Genomic DNA, 21,508 nt, shown 5'->3' with positions numbered 1-21,508 from the left:
TAGGTATGCCCTAAATTAGATGCCTGCCACTTAAACTGAAGCTTTAATATAAGTGTCTAAGTCTCTTTTACAGAAAGACTAGGCAATTTTAATTGTCTGTCTTTTTGCTGGGCCTTGGGTGTTGGCATAGTGAATCCTCATGAACTGTCTATGTAATTTTTCTGAGTTCGCTATAGCCTTGTGTGTATCCTGGACACAAGCCTTGTTAACTAACAAAGTTAAATGTTTTAGGTATTTGTTGCTCAGGTGCAGGTCTTAAAAGTTGGGGTACCAGATATAGAGTTCAAATTGTTTGCTCCTCAAAAAGAAGCTCAAGAGTTGTGTGTTTTCCTCCTATTTGTGGGTCTCCATACCAGGAGTGGAGTTTATAGTTAGATTGTGACTCAGCCTCTCCTACCCATTTCAGTATCAGTCTTTTTATTTTTTTCACTAGTATGTAGGAGTCACTCAGCTAGTTTTTGGATTTCTTTCAGAGAAAATTGTTCCTTGTATAGTTGTAGATTTGGTGTGTCCCTGGTAGGAGGTAAGTTATGGATCCCCCTACATTGCTATCAAGAACTAGAACTTCTAAAGGTATTTTAAGGTATTTTATTATCAAATTATTGACAATTTGATAATAAAATACTCATGGATTATTCTTTGGGATATGAGGAGAGTAATTGCAATTTTTGGAGTAGTCATTTTAATTAAAACTTGATGTGAAAATAATGACTTAGAATCTTTTATAATAATATATTTTCTCATGAAAAATTTCTGAGTTCCAAACCTCATCTAGAGTATAATTTGCTAATGTTCCATTCTATTAATATTTTTCTGTATATGTTCTATTTTCATTATGGCAGAAAAGAGAGAATTGCAGTGTTCTTTTATAAAGCTAATGAAATGGCAACCCACTCCCAATATTCTTGCCTCGAGAATCCGGTGGACAGAGGAGCCTGGCAGGCTACAGTCAAGGGGGTCGCAAGAGTTGGACACGACTGAGTGACTAAACCATCTAGTGAGATTTACATATCTAAGTGTCTTGGATGCCAAAGATTTACTAAAAATACATTTTGTTAACCATATGAGTTTAAATATTTCTAAGATAGAAAACAAACTACTGTCTAAAAATCTGTCAAAATTGGATTTTAATTTAAACCTTGTATACACATACATACATGTATGTACACACACACATACACACTCATACACTCATGTACCTAAAAAATGCAGGTGAAAGTCTGAAGGCAGTTATAAGATCAAGTATATTCTACCCATATAGTAAGATGTGTTACAACTATGGTAAAATTTCATTTATTTCAGAAATTAATGAATCATGGAAGCAAATAGAAGTAATGATTAAAAGGATTTTGAATAGCACTACAAAGGAAATTTTTATAATGAATAGCAAAAGAATAGAAATTATTTTTAAAATCCAAGGATACTTTTCAAAAATTGGTTATGTAGTAGTTAGCAACATTAATCTTAATAAATTCACAAAAAAACATAACCATACAGGCTGCATTCTCTGTCCATATTCAGTTCAACTGAACATTAAAAGTAATGCCAAAATAAACATTTCATTAATCATTTAGTTGCTAAGTTGTGTTGGACTCTTTGATCCCATGGACTAGCCTGCCAGGCTTCTCTGTCTGTGGGATTTCCCAGGCAAGAATATACTGGAGTGGGTTGCCATTTCCTTCTCCAGGGGATCTTTCTGATGCAGGGACTGAACTGGGGTCTCTGCATTGCAGGCAGATTCTTTACTGTCTGAGCCACCAGGGAAGCCCTCAAACATTTTTTTCAACTTTTTAGTATAAAATTGTCTAAAATTTTAATTATAACATTATAACTGAAAATAACACTTCTTTTAAAGTAAAGATCAGAAGTGAAAATTTAGGATGATATAAAAATAAACAGCACTAAGATTATCAATACCAATGTGGGACATGGATGATGAAATAAATGAAAATTACAAGGAGGGATTAATAAGGATGACATAAGCAATTAATTAAATAAATACAAGACCTTCAAAATCGGTAGCCTTGATAAATTATTTTTCCACTCTGGGGAAGAATAAAATAAACCACTAGCAAGATTAAAAAAAAAAAGGAAAAATAGACAAAACATAATATCAAAACTTGAAAGAGAATACTAGACCTATAGAGATAGAAGTGCATTTAAGATTGTATATTGCCATATTTAAAATATGGGCTCCCCTGCTGGCTCAGATGGTCAAGAATCTGCCTGCAATGCAGGAGACCCAGGTTCAATCCCTGGGTTGGGAAGATCACCTGGAGAAGGAAACAGCAACCCATTCCAGTGTCCTTGCCTGGACAATTCCATGGACAAAGGAGCCTGGTGGGCTACGTCCCTGGGGTCTTAAGAGTCGGACACGACTAAGTGACCAACACTTCCATATTTAAAATATATAAAAAAATGGATAGTATTCTTGGAAAACACAAAGTTTATTTTTTTGTAGAGAGAAGTTTAAAAAATCTAAATTGACTTATGTCCTAGAAAACTTTTATTGGATGTATGTCTTCCTCAAATACCAGATCTTATCTAGCAGTTCTATTCAACCTTTCAGAACCAGTTGATGCTTGTAGTGAAATACAGTGGAAGGTTTTCTCATTATCTATTGCTTTATAACAAATTACCTCAAAACTCGGCAGTTTAAAATTACAAAGACTTTGTATCTCGCAGTTTCTAAAGATCAGAAATCCGGAAGTGGTTTAGCCTGGTGAGTCTGGTTCAGGATTTCTTAGAAGGTTGTAATCAAGCTGTTGGCTGGTACTATAGTTATCTGAAGCTAGAGGATCTACTTCCAAGTTTTCTTATGTGGTAGTTGACATACCTTATTTTCTTTTAGCTGTTGGAATGAGACTCAGTCCTTTTGGGGGTTTTTTTGTTTGTTTTTTTTAATTAAAGTGTAGTTGATTTACAATTTTTCAGGTATATGAGACATAGTTTGTGGACAGCCTCTCCACAAGACTCCCTATGTCTCCTTACGGTTGCTGGCTTCTCCCATAATGATGGCTTGAGAGAGTGCAGTGGAAGGTGGCTTGTAGAAGGTGCAGTGTTTTGTGATCTAATTGAGGAATTGATTGTCACGTATGCCCTATTTTATTGGTTTTTCTGCTGATAAACCTGTCCTCATACAGTGTGCAAGGCAAATGCACAGGTTTTGAAATATCAGGAGATGGGATCATCGGTGTCCATGTTGGAAACTGGTTATCAAGGAAGACTTGCAAATTTATTCTATAATGATAACACAATTCTGATTCAAAAAATAAACAAGGATAGCACAAGAAATTTATAGAGTGACCTCATTAATGAAAATATATGCAAAATTTCCAAATAAAACTTATATGAGAAGTGTTTATTAACAAGAATCTATGAGTGGATTCAGTAGTATGAAATCTTAATCCAAATCGCCTGCATTCAGTCCTAGTTCAACCACTTACTAGCTGTGCTTCAGTTTCCTCATTTCTCAGTGAAAAAAGTAACAAAATCTATTAATACCTTACATAGGGTAATACATGTGAAACACTTAGTTACTGGCACGTGTTAAGTAAATCAAGTTTTATTGATTATTTAAAGGAGACATGATTATCTTGATATTAAACTTTTGAGGGAATTAAAACTCTTTACTGATAGAATTCATAATAACCAACATTCTTTAACTTGATAAAGGATATTCTTTAGTAACCTATATCAAACACCATACTTAATGGATAAACATTAATGCTCAGTAAACCACAATCAGTCAAGAACGGCCTCAATAGTCAATGTCACTTAATATTGTAATAGAAAGTCTGAACAAAGTGGTTTAACTTAAATATAAAAATGTTTTCTAAGTAAAATTTTCATTTTTGTACATGGAAAATATTTACAAAACCTGTAAATATACTAGATTTAATAAGTCTAGTAAGGTAACTAGAACCAAAGAAATATGCAAGTCAATAGGATTCATATATTACAAGAGAAAATATGGGAAAAACTACATTGAGAATAACATTAGCAGTAGATGCACAAAGATTTGTTAGCATTTTATTGAAGGAAATGAAAGACTTACATAAATGGGAAAACATGAATTTTATGGAAAGATTCAAAAGTAACCATTCTCTCTAACATTTGTATTTCATTTTCAATATAATTTATAAATTGAATGCAGTCCCAGATAAAAGTTTCAGTGAGATTTTAAATGAAGAATTTGACAGGCTATTCCAAAGTTTATAAATGTTAGGAAAGTGTTTATTAAACATTTAAAACTTGTCTTCCCAGATACTAAAGTGTGTTTTAAAATGACAGAAATTAAGAGTATGGCATTAGCATCAGTATACACACAGAGATCAGTGAAAATAATAGAGGGTCTAGAAACAAGTCATTTTATATGAGAATCTAACGTTATTCAAGAATCATTGAGAGTGAGGTGTAAAAGGAATGTTTATTTATGATCTTAACTTCATGATACTGGTTTAGTTTTTTGAATTATCTACCCTGCTGTTTTGTGTCCTTGGGCATTAATTTACATGTCTAATAATTCTACTTCTCAAATTGTTCTTTCTTCAAGTTTATTCTTTTTCAGTGTAGTGTGTTTGCAAATCTTACTGAAAACATGCATTAGAATATCTTTTAACCAGAGACTTATGTGCCCTGAGGTTGTTCTCACTCTTAAAAACTTCTTGCAGTTTATATAGCTAAATGGAACATAGGCTGATTTGTCCAATACAGGTAATTGAGTAAGTCCTTTTAAGAGATAATACGGAATCCCAGTTGAAATATTAATGTCCAAATTAAAATGTGGAAAATTAGTCTTAATATTCTTTTTGCAGCTTAAAGACTCGGTAGCTACTGAGGAATATAAGTGGAACTCTAGAGAAAGAGAAATAGCTAAATAGGCAAGAATTTTTTATTCCTGTCAATGAAACCTCCTACTTTATAATCCTGAAGGTAAGGAAGCATCTCTTAAATTAGCTGACTGGCAAGAGCTGTCATATGCCATGTCCTCAGTTTCTTTCAGTGAGCTCTTATTGGTGCTTGAAATCTGTGAGTAGACAGACATCAGGTCTGAGTCTGGATGGTTAGTAGTATAGTGTTAGTCGCTCAGTCGTGTCCAACTCTTTGCGATCCCGTGGACTGTAGTCTGCCAGGCTCCTCTGTCCATGGGATTCTTCAGGCAAGATTACTGGAGTGGATTGCCATTCCCTTCTCCAGAGGATCTTCCCAACCCAGGGATCGAACCTGGATCTCCTACATTGCAGGCAGATTCTTTACCATTTGAGTACAGGGAAGTCCGTCGATTCTGGACAAACATGATTTATTTTCCATAAAACAGATCCAAAGGCCACTTTTTTTGTCCAGGCTCTACTGTTATCCTGGGAGATGGGAAGTAAGAAGCCACCACAATTCAAGAGAGGTGGCAGTTTTAGTACTTTCAGGACATTCTTAAAGGTAAAGTGAAATGTTCTGATGCATGAAGATAGCTGTCAAGAGTACTGGAGTGGGGTGCCATCGCCTTCTCCGAGATAGCTGGCTAGTTCTATTTAAAGCCTCTGTGCAGAAGGAGAATGTGGCCAAGAGGTGTGGTCACCAGCATACTTAATTTCTCTGTGCTTCAGATTGTATATGTCATGATCAGAAAAATATGGAACCAGTCAGGGTAATAATTTGAAAAAATTTTAGAAACATTTCTTGGCCTTGTGTCTGGTAAATGAACTCTATCCAGTGCCAAAAAATAGACCAGGAATCACGAGACTGGAGTTCTTGTCCCAGCTGAGTACTCTGGAATCTTCAATTACTTACTTCATCTTTTTGGCTTATCTGCTTCATTTGTAGAATGATAGGATGAAGTGATAAGATGGTTTTATTTATTATACTTTTGTGTGATTTCTGTTGTGTTGACGTTCACCATCAACATTTTTTATAATTTGATGAAAATTTTGTTTGTAGTAAAATTTTGTTTCTGTAAAGAGTGAAAAGCTTTGCTTCCAAATAGGGGGGAAAGTTAATGTTTAATTAATGATAATAATTTACTAGAATAACTGAAACTTCTAAGGCAATATGATACAAATAGAAGAATTATAGTATTATGAGTTCTGTGCTGATAAACTTGGATCTAAATTCACATAACTGTTCACACCTGAAAACTTAAATGTAAAATAAATGGGTTCATTATTAACACTTTTTGCCTGCTAATCTAAGGAAATAATCTGCCCTTTCCCCCAATTTAATTAGTATAGATTTACTTCACCCCTTTCCCCCCAAAATGACCCTTCAATTTATCAATGATTTTACTTTTAAAATATTCTAATGATTATATCATCTACTTCATTCTTGATTAATGTGTTTAATTTGCTTGAGTTTGTTTTACTCTATTTTTTGAGATGAAAATGTTTTTATTTTCATTCTTTGTTTGTTTAGGAATAGAGAGTTTTTAAGGAATTAGCCTCACAGTTAAGCTTTTGTCATAGCTCAGTAGTTTTGATTACATAATGCTTTAATATTCATCTCTAAATACATTGTGATTGCAATTTTGATTTATTAACTTCAACTGAAAGTCATTTAGTGGGTGCCTTTTAAGTCATAAGAAAAATAAAAATGTTTGACAATAATAAAAATGTTATTCTACATTATATTTTGCAAATGTACACTAATTTCTTTTGGAAGAGTAATTGAGTAAAAGTGAAAGTCGCTCAGTACTGAAATGTAAATCATGATTTTTCAAAAAGATTTAGCGATCTGCTCTTTTATATACTTGCCTGCATATTCACTAGAACAAGTATTATAGCAGTTTTAACTGTCATTGAGTAGTCTGGTTTTGTAGAGACTATAAATTTCACAGCTGGGTATTTACCACTGTATCATTAATAACGCAGCAGTGAAATAATCTTTTGATGAAGCAACAACTATTCCTGTTTTCCTTCTTTTCTATGGGAAGAGCAAATATACCTCTCATCCCATTGATGTTGGGCTTGGCCTGATGGCTTGCTTTGACTAATGAGATGTTAAAAAAGTCATGTATACCATGTCTGAGCAGTAGTACTATGTGTTTCCATGGTTGTGTTCCTCTTCCATGCGAACAGCATGCCCCACATGCTCCTTCTGTCTGGGACCCAGCATGACAGACATTGAGCAAAACTGAACTTGATCCATAGTCTGGAACAAAACCAGCATAGCCAGTGCAAAGACCTATGTGTAGTAAACAAATGTTTGTCTTTGAAGACACTCAGATTGTGGGTTGTTATTACTGTAAAACATCATTACCTTAAACCTGACTGAATTAAATTATCCAACTAGGTAAAAGAAAATCAGAATTATAGGGGAAAGAACTAACTCAGCCACTGATGATGTTCTTGCATTTAAATAAATTTATTTTAAAAGAGCAAGTTTTATTTATTTTAAAATAAAATCATATTTTAAAAGAGCAAGTTTTTTCTACTTTATATATAAATTATATTTCTTACACTATTGACTTATCACCATCCATTATTTATTTGACTTATTGCTCAGAAGTCATCATAATGTCTGCTACTCAGGCTTCTGCAGATTTTTGACCATGTAAAACTTAAAATTATGAGTATTACATCTATGGTTCTTTTCTAAAAGATTTTTCAGTTTCATTTGGAAAACATTTCACTGTTTATGACGTTTTTTTTTTTTTTTTTTTTTTTTTTTACCTTATTGCTCTTTATATAATAAAGTGAATTTATGGTGAAAACTTTATGAATGTTACCTAAATGGGGTATGTAAATGGCATACCTAGAATTTAATTTGATGGTTGTCTGTTTCATGGAAATCATTCAGGGTCTGCTATGTGGCAGGTACTATTGGAGATGCTGGTAGTACTAAGAAAGGTATTCTTCTTGTACTTGAGACCTTGCAATCTCGTGGTGGTCAGAGACAAACACAAGTAATTGGAGGAGGAGTACGATGGCAGCACATAAGAGTAGGACGATCTGCCTCGTTCTAATTGCAGTGGGGGATGGAGGGTGCGCAGGAGTGAAGCAGGGAGTAGACGGCTTTGAGAAGCAGAAAAGCGTATCAGATTTTTGCCTTTTTTTTTTTAATTTTACTGAGGTATAATTGACATAAAATTGTGTAAGTTTAAAATTATAACATTTATTTATATTGTAATATCACTCATTGATAGCTAATACTTCTCTATCATGACACACAATTATCATTTCTTCTCATGATGAGAACAGTTAAGATCTAGTTTCTTAGCAAGTTTGCTGTAATACAGTTTTGTTGTTTATAATCATGGTTAGATTAGATCTCCATAACTTAATTATCTACTAGCTGCAAGTATATATTCTTAGTGAAAGTAAAAAGTGAAAGTTGCTCAGTCGTCTCTGACTGTTTGTGACCCCATGTACTGTACAGTCCAGGTAATTCTCTAGGCCAGAATACTGGAGTGGGTAGCCTTTCGCTTCTCCAGGGGATCTTCCCAACCCAGGGATTGAACCCAGGTCTCCCGCATTGCAGGCAGATTCTTTATACCAGCTGAGCCACAAGGGAATCCCAAGAATCCTGGAGTGGGTAGTCTATCCCTTCTCCAGCAGATTTTCCCAACCCAGGAATTGAACCCAGGGTCTCCTGCATTGCAGGCGAATTCTTTACCAACTGAGCTATCAGGGAAGCCCAAATATATTCTTAAACACCATCTATTTCATTCCCCCACCGCCCAGCCTCTGGTAACCATCATTCCTCTCTGAGTTTTCAAGTTCATTTTATTTTGGATTCCAGAAACAGTGGAAACAGTGTCAGACTTTATTTTTCTGGGCTCCAAAATCACTACAGATGGTGACTGCAGCCATGAAATTAAAAGACACTTACTCCTTGGAAGAAAGGTTATGACCAACCTAGATAGCATATTCAAAAGCAGAGACATTACTTTGCCAACAAAGGTCCATCTAGTCAAGGCTATGGTTTTTCCTGTGGTCATGTATGGATGTGAGAGTTAGACTGTGAAGAAGGCTGAGCGCTGAAGAATTGATGCTTTTGAACTGTGGTGTTGGAGAAGGCTCTTGGACTGCAAGGAGATCCCACCAGTCCATTCTGAAGGAGATCAGCCCTGGGATTTCTTTGGAAGGAATGATGCTAAAAAGCTGAAACTCCAGTACTTTGGCCACCTCATGCGAAGAATTGACTCATTGGAAAAGACTCTGATGCTGGGAGGGATTAGGGGCAGGAGGAGAAGGGGACGACAGAGGATGAGATGGCTGGATGGCATCAATGACTCGATGGACGTGAGTCTCAGTGAACTCCGGGAGTTGGTGATGGACAGGGAGCCCTGGCGTGCTGCTATTCATGGGGTCCCAAAGAGTCGGACACGACTGAGCGACTGAACTGAACTGAATAGGATAATCTACTAGCTTTGTGGACTTGTATGTCCAAGTCTTTCCTCAGATTTTCGAAGTTCTCATCTATTATTTCTTTAACTCCCTGACCCTGCCTTCTGTGTCTGGAATCCCATTTATCCTGACATTTTTCAGGATATATGGATGAATATCTGTAGATCATGTAGGCTTTCTTTGATCTTTTCTCTTTTTTTCTCTTTCAGTTCTCTCTTCTCCTTTATGTGATTTCAAAATTTTCCTCCAAGTCAGTCATTCTATCTTCATCTTCTCTGCCCTGCTAAATATTCTCTGTACTGCATGCTATCTAGTTCTAGAATTTTTGTTTGATTCTTTTGAAAACTTCAGTCTCTCTAATAAAGAATTGTTTTATTCACATATATTATTCATGATTTTATTGAATTGTCTTGAGTTTTCTTGTAACCTGTTGATTAACATCTATTTTCAATTCTGTCAGATAGTTTGCAATATTCTGTGCCTCTGAGTTTGACCGCTAGAAATAGATAATTTTTCTGTGATGCCATGTTTCCTTGATATTTCTTATGTGTTTTAGATTTGCACTTTTCTTTTTGCATATGAATTACTAGATGCCTCCTTCACTCTTTTCTTGTTGCCTTCAGCAGATGGTATGTTATTGTAGTGTTGATATTAGAGTTTTTACTTTGTTTTCGTGAATTTGTATCTGCTCTAGTCTTCTGTGTTTCCTCTTTTGAGTGAATTTTTAAGCATTTCTGCCCTCTCTTTTGCTTTTTAAAAAGTTTCTTTACCTCCAGTTTGTAGATTCTGAACACGTCCTCACTCTACTGGAGCTTTCTCTTGGCAGTGGCACTGGGAACCCATACATGGAGCCAACATAGAGTGGCAGTAAAGTGTGAGTTTAGCACTGGGTACATTGGGGGTGCCTGCAGATCCAATAGGGTAATCCCGGTGGCTCCTAGGTGGACTTCTGCTAAGAACAGTCCCTTTCCCACCAAATGAAGTTCTTATTTGCATCTTTCCTAATATCCTCCCTTCCCCTAGTTATAAATTTCATATCTTAGTACTCTAGGTACTGGTGGAGAGAATGGATTTTTTCAGCCACTTTCCAGTCCAGCTAGAAAGGCACTTAGCCAGGCACTTAATTACCAGCTTTCTTTTCCCCTCTCAGTGTTTCCTTGGGCAGAACTGGATGCTTAGAAAGTTTGTCTACTGCCACCAAACTAGCATTTATCTGTTTACTTATGTACTTACTTTTGGTCTCCAGTTATGTGCTGAAGTCTCTCTTTGGGAGGATTGGACTTCGGCAGGTTCTGTCTCATATGTGAGTGCCTGCCTGGGTCTTCACTGACCCAGTTTTTGCCTGATGGGAACAAAAGTCTAGGCAGTTTGGCTGACTCCTCTGTTTCCCAGCTCAAATAGAAGTTTGTCTCTTATCATCTTCACGGTGGGTGAGACAACTCCTGGGTTCCTTGGCGTAAGACACTAGGTCCTAAAAACACCACGGAGGCACTTTTGCTCATGCATGAATATCTCATATGTTGATTTAAAAGGGAATAAATAATAGGAACATTTTATGCCATCATGTTTCTAATCCCACTCTCCAGGATCATCAGGTTTTCACTTAAAAGGTTCACTTTGGGTGCATGGTTAAAATTGGAAGCATGAAATGAGGAAGCATCTATATGACTCTTACTTCCCCTTCTAAAGATATTATAAAGATCTGATTTTATATATATATATATATGATTCTGTCATTTTTAAAGTGGTAGTATTAGTCTAATAGATTTTTTTCCAAACAGAATAGTGAAATGGTGATATATCACATTATTAATTAAACCTATAAAGAAATATTATTACCACTAATGAGTTAGAAATATGAAGGATAATGAGTGTTGTATATCAATAATAGCTTTTTGAATTACTATAAATGTATTGATCTGCATTTTATAGAAAGAAAGCCATTTATAGTTTGCAACTTTACAAGCAGATTCATTTTAATGTAGGATATTTGTTTAAATATGGTGTCCTTTAATATAAAATGAAACTTCCTTAGAAAGTGTTGCATCTAAAGGGAGATTATCCAAGGTTACATTATGTAAGAGTATGAAAATACAAATATCCTTGTCAATTTTCTTTCATTTGAAGTTAAAAAGCAACTATCAGAGCTACTGCAAAGTCTGCCCTAGTAGTACTTAGAGTATACTGCAGAAATGAATATATTTTGTTACTACGAAAACCTTTTTTTGTATAATATTACTGAAATTTTACTAAAAGTGGGAAATGAGTTACACTGAATGTTGTCTGCTGCTGCTGCTAAGTCGCTTTAGTTGTGTCTGACTCTGTGCGACCCCATAGACGGCAGCCCACCAGGCTCCGCCATCCCTGGGATTCTCCAGGCAAGAACACGGGAGTGGGTTGCCATTTCCTTCTCCAGTGCATGAAAGTGAAAAGTGAAAGTGAAGTCGCTCAGTCGTGTCTGACTCAGCGACCCCGTGGACTGCAGCCTACCAGGCTCCTCCGTCCATGGGATTTTCTAGGCGTACTGGAGTGGGGTGCCACTGCCTTCTCCGGAATGTTGTCTGACTTTAAAATTAATTCTGTGAGAACTAGTAGCACTGATTAATGCAAAATACATTTCACTTTAATTAAGGTAGTTGAAAACAAAGACATTTTATATTGCAGTAGCACATAAGTCTGGAATTCCATACATGCTTCATAGGAACCACTCTAAAATTAAAATATTATCAATAAGTTTATCAGATTTCCATAAAGATTTTTAATGGTAAGTCAGTAAAATTAGTAATAAAAATGAAAATTCTCATAGTTGTTTTGCAAATCTTAAGTAGATAGTACACATGATCTTTGCTTTAAATGACAGTCTATTCTGCTAGTAATAAATGACCTACAGAATGGTTTTGGTAGCCAAAATTAGTTTTTCTTGATTTATATATAACCTTTTTTTGGTTAGAAAAATTGAATTTTCTGTGCACAGTACTTTAAAAGTATTTTTGGTTTCTGCTTTCTATCATCATGGTAGTGATGTATAAACCACATCAATAATGAGTATTTAATAATGAGTATTCTGAAAATTATTGTTCAGTATAATATGTTTTTGATTTTTAAGTAATTTTGTTATAAATTATTTGAATAGTACATATTAAATGTGTGTTATTTTGTAAAATGCTATTTTAATTGTATAGGAGAATCTGTCATTTAAAGACATTTGCTATTGACTGCATTTAAATGTTGGAGAAGGCAATGGCACCGCACTCCAGTAGGCTTCCCATGGATGGAGGAGCCTGGAAGGCTGCAGTCCATGGGGTCACTGAGGGTCAGACCCGACTGAGCGACTTCACTTGCACTTTTCACTTTCATCCATTGGAAAAGGAAATGGCAACCCACTCCAGTGTTCTTGCCTGGAGAATCCCAGGGACGGGGGAGCCCGGTGGGCTGCCATCTATGGGGTCGCATAGAGTCGGACACAACTGAAGCGACTTAGCAGCAGCAGCATTTAAATGTAAACCTAATGTTCACGCATGAAAAAAGAATCCAGGTTTTTCTAGATCATACTTTGTTTTGCCTTTTTTTAAAGAAAGATATATCTGAATATAGAATATATTCCTATTTATTTTTTAAAAGGAATAAGTATATAGGATGAACCACTGCAAGGTGATCAAACATTTGCCCTTTGAATTCAGATTGCTTATATTGCCTCCAGCTGGCTAGGTGACAACTCATTGAACTGCCTTATCTTTGCTTCATATGGAGATACTAATTGTAACTACCTTATAGAGTTGTGAGAATTAACTGAAGTTAAAAAGTATAAAATATTTAGAGCATTATTTAAAAGAGAAAGCACTTAGTAAACATTATTACTGTTAGAATTCTCTAGCAACTTCTGTGTTCAGTAAGTATACATCTTACCTTGCCAAGAAAGACTTAACACCCTGAAAACTGTAAAACATTAATAAAGGAAACTGAAGATAATTCAAAGAAAAATCTCTTCAGCAAGTGTTACTGGTAAAGTTGTAAAGCTGCATGTAAATCAATAAAGTTAGAACACAGCCTCACACCATACACAAAAACAAACTCAAAATGGCTGAAAGGCTTAAGACATGATACCATAAAACTCCTAGAAGAGAACATAGGCAAAACATTCTCTGATGTAAATTATACCAGTATTTTCTTGGGCCAGTCTCTCAAGGCAATAGAAATGAAAACAAACAATGAGACCTAATTAGATTATAAGCTTTTGCATAGCAAAGGAAACCTAAAGAATGGAAGAACATGTTTGCAAATGATGCAACCAACAAGGGTATAATTTCCAAAATACATAAACAGCTCATACAATTCAGTAACAGAAAAACAAGCAACCCAATCCAAAAATGGGCAGAAGGTCTAAATTAGACATTTCTCCAAAGAAGAAATACAGATGGCAGTAGCTGAATGAAAAGATGCTCAACCTACTAATTATTAGAGAAATATAAATGAAAACTATAATGAGATGCCACCTCACACAAGTCAGAATGACCAACATCAAAAAGTCTATAAATAGCAAATGCTGGAGAAGGTGTGGAGAAAAGGAACCCTCCTACACTCTTGGTGGGAATGTAACTTGGTGCAACCACTGTGGAAAACACTGTGGAGGTTCCTCAGAAACTGAATATAATTATATTATCTAGCAATTCCACTCCTGGGTTTATATCTAGACAAAACTATAATTCAAAAAGATACTTGCACCCCTGTGTTCATAGCAGCCCTGTTCCCAATAGCCAAGACATGGAAGCACCCTAAATGTCTTATCAATAGATGAATGGATAAAGAAGATGTGGTACATATACACAATGGGATACCACTCAGCCATTAAAAAGGAATGAAATGATGCCATTTGCAGCAACATGGATGGACCTAGAGATTATCATACAACATGAAGTAAGAAAGAGACAAATACCACATGCTGTCACTTATATGTGGAATCTAAAACATGACACAAATGAACCCATCTATGAAGCAGAATCACAGACATGGAGAGCAGACTGTTGGGTGCTGTAGGGTGGGGAGAAATAGAATGGAAAGTTGGGTTAGTATATGTAAGCTTTTATATAAAGAATGGATAAACAACAAGCTCCTACTGCATAGCACAAAGAACTATATTCAATGTCCCATGGTACACCATGGAAAAGAATATGAATATAAAAAAGAATGTATATATGTATAATTGAGTCACTTCACTGTACAACAATAATTAACACATTGTTATTCAACTATATAAGTCAACTTCAATAAGGTTAAGGTAAGTCAGTTTATTAAGTCAGTTTATTATTTCATTTTCATTTTTAATCATAATTTTTTCTCTATCAATATTTTTTGTTTTAGGTCACTTTTCATATTGAACCATATAAGAATCGAGATGATAAAACCATGTACCAAAATGTCAAGTACATTATAGACAAGTGAGTTTCTTCTCTCCTATAATTGCTGTTATAAGTATATTTAAATTATATTTGAGAGATTTGAATGACATAGTATGACATTAATATCAATTTATTTTTGTAATGAATATTGCAAGCATTTTGAGGAACTTTTCTGAATTTTCTTATAATTCAATTTCTCTATGAATAATTATAAGTTGCTGTTTTTACTCTTATGTGTATATTAGACTATGATGTTTGTCATCTAATATTTTAAATTCTTACAAAATTGTTTGTAACATATTTGTAAAAATAATTTACAAAATTATTCTGTAAATTTTATGAATATAAAGTTGTCTTTTTTTAAAAAAAATGTTAATATGAAATGTGAATTGGCATTAGATATGGTAGATTCACATCTAATATTTTCATTTATGTTTCAGTATGTTTACAAGAAAAGAATTTATTAGCACAGTTTCATTTTGTTTAAGGGTTTACTGATAATAGTCTGTGACAGATGCCATACTCTTATAAAGAAACATGTCAGCAACAGTTGGGACATGTATCATTTAGAACACACACAGACACAAAAGCAGTATTTTCATGTAGAAAAATGGATTTTTTATTGTGTTAGTCGTAATTTTTAAACCTCAATATAAGTAATTACTTTCTTGTTTGTTAATGTCTTAATGTATCCAGTATCTCATTTCCCAATGTGTAAAATTAAAAATGTGTTTTTATTGATTATACTTACATAGCTAATTCCACAAAGAAGGTGAACAATACACTTAAACTGTACTGATTACCTTCATTTTCAGTACATAAATAATTGACTATGGGAAATAAGGCATGAATTTTCATTTTATTTTCATATATGTTTATATTCTAGGTATGGAAATCATCCTGCCTTTTATAGGTACAAGACTAAGAACGGCAATGCTCTTCCAATGTTTTACGTCTATGATTCCTATATCACAGCATCTCAAAAATGGGCCAATCTTTTAACCAGCTCAGGGTCTCAGAGCATTCGCAACTCTCCTTATGATGCATTGTTTATTGCACTTCTAGTAGATAAAAAGCATAGATACAGAATTCTTCGAGGTGGTTTTGATGGAATTTATACATACTTTGCCACAAATGGCTTTACTTATGGCTCATCCTATGAAAACTGGGCTAAGATAAAATATTTTTGTGATCAGTTCGACCTAATGTTCATCCCAAGTGTGGGCCCAGGATACATAGATACCAGCATCCGACCATGGAACTCTCATAACACTCGTAACCGAATCAACGGGAAATATTATGAGACTGCTCTGAGTGCTGCACTCCAAGCCCACCCCAGTATAATTTCCATCACCTCTTTTAATGAGTGGCATGAAGGAACTCAGATTGAAAGTGCTGTTCCCAAAAGAACCAGTAATATCGTGTACCTGGATTACCAGCCTCATAAACCAAGTCTTTATCTAGAGCTAACTCGCAAGTGGTCTGAAAAATACAGAAAGGAAAGAGCAAATTATGCATTAGGTCACCAGGAACTTAGCACACAACCTGTTTCTTAATGGATTGACTTAAGTTTAATAATTACAGAAATTACCTAATTTCAATACATTCCTTTTGTTTTGAGTTATGGGAAGAAAACTGTCAAAATCAATATGTACTGTTACCATTATCTAATAAAAATAATTTGTACATTGTTAAGGATCGTAATATCATTGCCACCTTTCACAGTGTTACACTGAGAGAAAAGCTGTGCAAATAATATTCCTTATGGCATAAATTTGCTGAATCTGTGACTGGAATTGAAATCTTGCTTTGATAGCTGTTTTTATTTCACAATAGGCAATTGCTTGTGTTTCAGAGAGTAGTTAGCACACAATTAATCCTACTAGTATTCTGCGCCCAAAGAAATAGAACTGTGTATATATTTGATACCTCTGTTGAAGAACAAAGATGTAAAAGATAATAACATGGTTCATTTTTTAATGATCTAATCAACTTTGTCCTATTAGCATTCAGACTCTGGAAAACATTCCAATAATTCTTCAGAAGAAAATATGCCTTAAGCCTTACTGAGATGAAGGCCTGCTTTCTGTAACACAATATATATCATCATATGCAGATTTCTGGTTTCCTAGAGCTTGCTAGGTATTTTGCATGTCTAATGTTTCTACTTTGTAGTGATGAATTCCAGACTTCAGAAGGAAAATCTTTTCATAAAGGCTTTTCATAAAAGTTAAGAATTGCTTCTCAGTTATTGAAAAAATATAGCCAATTTACAATTATTATGGAAATACAATGCCTAAAATACTATTTTTAGGGTATCTTGTCAATCTTTAACTTGTTTTATTATTCATGATTTTAAATTTAATATTAATTACAGATGAATTGTTAAGAAAAAGTTGATACTAACATTGGATTGCCACCTTTTAAGTTTTTAAGCTATTTTTACCAAAACTAATAGAGAAAATTTACTTAGCATTTCAGATTTTAAGGATTATGGAAATAAAATTTCATTCCTAAGTTTGACTTTTTATTAGATGTAACATTTAATAATGGAAATATTTTATTTAAAAGACTTTAAATTACTGTATATAATAATATCCCCATCTAAAAACATTATACTTTTATGTTACCTAACAGGATAAAGACTTGTGGTCTGTTGTCATATTGTGACAAATTGATCATCTGTAAAAAATGAATCTCTTTAAAAACTAGAGAATAAAAGACACTCTGTTATTTTAGTTAATATTTGTAACTAGAACTATAGAAAAAAACTAATATATATGCTCTTACATGAATATTTTTTAGATATTTATTAAATGTTAGCAATACAGAATACATATAGTCAGAATATAAGGACATTCATTCAGAAACAAATAGTGGGATTTGTCATAAATGTCATTGTCTAATGAGTTATTTTTAAGCAGTGCTTTCAAAGCAAACTAGCATGTCTTTGAAAAGAGGCATGATTAATGTTAAATTGATTTATAACTTGAGAATTTGCTATATCTCAGAATATTCAGACCATGGGAAATTAGTATAATGGTAATTAGTAAATTCACTTTCTAGAGGAAATTACAAGAATAATTCACTATTATATTATAACTAACCATATTCATAGGAACACTCATGCTGATATAACCAGTGGATTTTTTTTGTTTTTATTATAGTCAGTTTGCCACTATATGTTTTATTAGGGATAAACTCTAAATATGTCATACCTAATAATTTTTATTACTTACTATATTTTATTAAAGTTTAGTTAGATATCTACCACACAGGAACTTTTGTCTTTGCTTATGTTATATGCTTGAACCCATAATAGACAATTTTATGAAATAGTTCTGAGGTTAAGAGAAAGTATAAAAAACAAGGTCAGAAATCCTCAGCATGGACACCACCATTTGTCTCCTGCTCTCATTACGGATATAGATCATGTAGGATCAGACTCACCTCTGAGCTTTGTTGTGGTTCCCAACACACATTACCCCAACCAGCCACTAATAGTCAGATTTCAAATTAAGATAAAATAGATTCTGTCTTCATTGCAGAAAGTTAATTCTCAAGGGAAGAATGTTTGGAATCAGCTCTAAAGATAGTTTACTAATTTATAATTCTTTGAATATGTTTATTTTCTTTTTAAAAAAAAGTTATTTGAAAGCATTATCTCTAATAATTTTGTTATTCTTAGGGAAGAATGCTTCAAAATCTTCCTCAGGTATTCATTACCATTTAACTCACAACAAGTTTAGACTGTATAATCACAAAAATTATTTGCTTTTATTTAATTCAATAAACTAAAGGAACCGTTTAAAGGGAGAAATAGTATAATATATATAATGCATGGATTAAAATGAATTATTATTTTAAGGTTTAATCAGGCTATTTTTTTGACTGTATAGAAACCAAATCTTTCTTTTACTACTCCCTTTTTAAGGACTGATATTATAAAAAACTGCTGTTATTAATGTTGATCTCAGTTCTATATTAATTTTTTTAAGAGTACAATTTAAAAATGACTATTTTGTTATATAAAATAGTTAACTTTCATCTTATAAGAGCATGCACAGAATAAATTTTATCTTAGATATAAAAAATTATTTATGAAATATTTACTTTCTGATTAACAGTTAAAAAGTAGTATTCAGTCTGCACTCTATATAGCATTTAAAAAGAAGACATCTTTTAACTGTACATACTTTTAAAATCTGTGAATTTGTGTTATATACAGAAAAATAAGAAACCATTTCCCAAATTTAAAAATTTCCTATTTTTTATTCTTTGGGCATAATCGTATTGCTCTGACATCCTTTAGGAAATTGATCCTTCCTAAACCAGCTCAGTTGGTAAAAAGTCTGCCTGTAATGCAGGAGATACAGATTTCATCCCTGGGTTGGGAAGATCCCCTGGAGAAGGAAATGGCAATCCGTTCAATATTCTTGTCTGGAGAATTCCAGGGACAGAGGAGCCTGAGTGACTAACAATTTCAGTTTCACTTGAAAACATCAAAGTAACAAACCACTAGAGAACCTACTAACTTCCTGTGCTGTACTGTACTTAGTCGCTCAGTCATGTTGGACTCTTTGCAACCCTATGGACTGCAGCCCACCAGGCTCCTCTGTACATAGGGATTCTCCAGGCAAGAATACTGGAGTGGGTTGCCATGCCCTCCTCCAAGGGAACTTCCCAACCCAGGTCTCCCACATTGCAGGTGGATTCTTTACTGATTGAGCCATAACCAAACCTTTTTTGAAACTGACCAGAGTTATGAAATTTAAACATAATGACTGCTTATAAACTCTACAGTGCTTACATGTGGAAGCAATCCTTAAAAGTTTTTACCTAAATTTAGAATTAAGGGTGGACACTTATGTCCCCTAGTGTAGAAGCAAAATTTTTTTTTACTACCAGCAAAATTTCAGTTATTTTTACAAATATTTACAATTTCAAGATGAAAAATTGAACCAAAAAGAATTTTTTGGCTCAGCTATTTCTTTTTTTTAAAAAAATGTACTTTAAATTGTATGCTGATTGTTATATGTCCACATAAAGGCTAAATGTTACTGTATGTTTAATGTAAGATTACTATCCTGGAAAATTCAAGTACTACTTTGGCTTACTTAATTCCTCCTTAGTCAAATCAAAGAACTTAGTGGTAGTGCTGTTATATTCCAACTATCAGTGAAGGGAAGAACAGTTTTCAATGTGACTAGATTTTGCTGTTGTTATAATTACTATTTATGAATCAAAAGGCAGAATAATTTAAGACCTAATAGGCAAGTAGTTGCAGATCTAAAATTTATTAAGCTCAAAACTTGTAGCACTTTTCATATTGTATGTTCTAAACTTCATTTAAGGTAGCTTATATATTGAATTGATATAACCATAAATGTAACCATGAAGTTAAAATGCCTTTTAGAGTCTATCCCATTGAAATAATTATTTCACTCTACAAAATAATCATGTACCACAGTAGCAATAATTCTACACACAGTTCATTTATAGTTTATGATTGTATCATCATGCTTTTGTGTTTTTGACTTTTTAAAAGAATAGGTTAAAAATCTGAACAATCATAAACAACACAAAGTGGCAGTCTTCAGCTACTTAACAGCATTTAAAATAAATATATTAAGGAATTATGTCCCTGGATAAAAGTATTTTTGAGTCAGTTTTACAAAAGCCATTTTGAAAACACTGTATATCACCATGTTAATTTGATTATAGTATCTAAAGTGACCTTTATCCTGATCTTGAAAATATCAAATCCAAAAGAGAAAATACTTTAAAGGAAATTCAGTTGTAATACATGCAATACATTTTAGAAATTTATGTTCGAACAGAGTCACTGAAGAGTAGCTGCCATACTTATTCAGTTTATACACACTAAATTTATATTTCTTGACCACCATTGTATAATAACGTTTTTTAATCACCCATATTATCCATATGACAGACTATTAAGCTATTAGTATTATGATAGAGCAGTCCAATCTGACATCATGTAAAAGTCAACTGCAAATCTGATTACTAAATTCTTCCTTGAAAATTTGCTGTGTTGTTATATCTATTTAAAGTACATTCTTGAAAATTATGTTCTTGGTTTTTCAGATATCGTGTAAGAACAATATGTAGTGACAGTCATTATATGAACAGTAGTTGAACTCAAATTTTATTTTTCTTCATATGAGTATTATGTGTTTGTAGCTTAAGGCTTAATTTAATTTGCAAATAAAATGTTCCATTAACACAGTATTTTGTCATTTCATTTTTTTACTTGAGTCATCCTCAACTAAAATTTATTTAATGTTTCCTCTTATAAGAATATGTGCACACTGACTCTGCAGAAAGGATTTGACATATTTTTTCTAAGAAATAGTTACAAAATTAATATATAATCAATGATGAAATTTTAAAAGGAATGTATATATGATACTAGTGTATATGGTTGACTACACATTTGGTAGTGAGAGAGCTTCTAAGCAGTGAATGCAAGATGTTATATGGCTCTTGTTGCCAGAAAAGAAGCACCCCCTCCCCTCTGAAGACAGACTTTGCCTTGTCAATACATTTTAAAATACATTTCTCAAACAGGCATTATACCTAGGACCAAAACTGCAGAAACCTACTGGAAACTACTAGGTAATGTAAGTAAATGCATGGAGTACCTGCAACTGTGGACAATTGTAACCTAACAGGAGTAGATGCTAACAGCTCCTGTCTGTGTTGCCCCCTCTGTAGCTCTGCATCCCTAAAATGGGGATGTATGTCTGCGTA

General features: G+C 33.7%; 1 protein-coding gene across 1 annotated transcript in view; it reads left to right on the top strand.

The window, feature by feature from the left end:
• Positions 1-20,986, top strand: part of MANEA (mannosidase endo-alpha) — a 73,889-nt gene extending 52,903 nt beyond the window's left edge. The window contains exons 4-5 of the mRNA XM_055535457.1: positions 14,697-14,773; positions 15,621-20,986. Coding sequence (XP_055391432.1) covers positions 14,697-14,773; positions 15,621-16,290 — 747 coding nt within the window. The 3' untranslated portion in view covers positions 16,291-20,986. The remainder of the gene's footprint in view (positions 1-14,696; positions 14,774-15,620) is intronic.
• The last annotated feature ends 522 nt before the right edge of the window (positions 20,987-21,508 follow it).

Source organism: Bubalus kerabau, chromosome 9 (genome assembly GCF_029407905.1).
Source record: "Bubalus kerabau isolate K-KA32 ecotype Philippines breed swamp buffalo chromosome 9, PCC_UOA_SB_1v2, whole genome shotgun sequence".
Taxonomy (NCBI): Eukaryota; Metazoa; Chordata; class Mammalia; order Artiodactyla; family Bovidae; genus Bubalus; species Bubalus kerabau.
The sequence above is the reverse complement of the archived record's forward strand: the minus strand, read 5'-3'. Positions and strand labels throughout refer to the sequence as shown.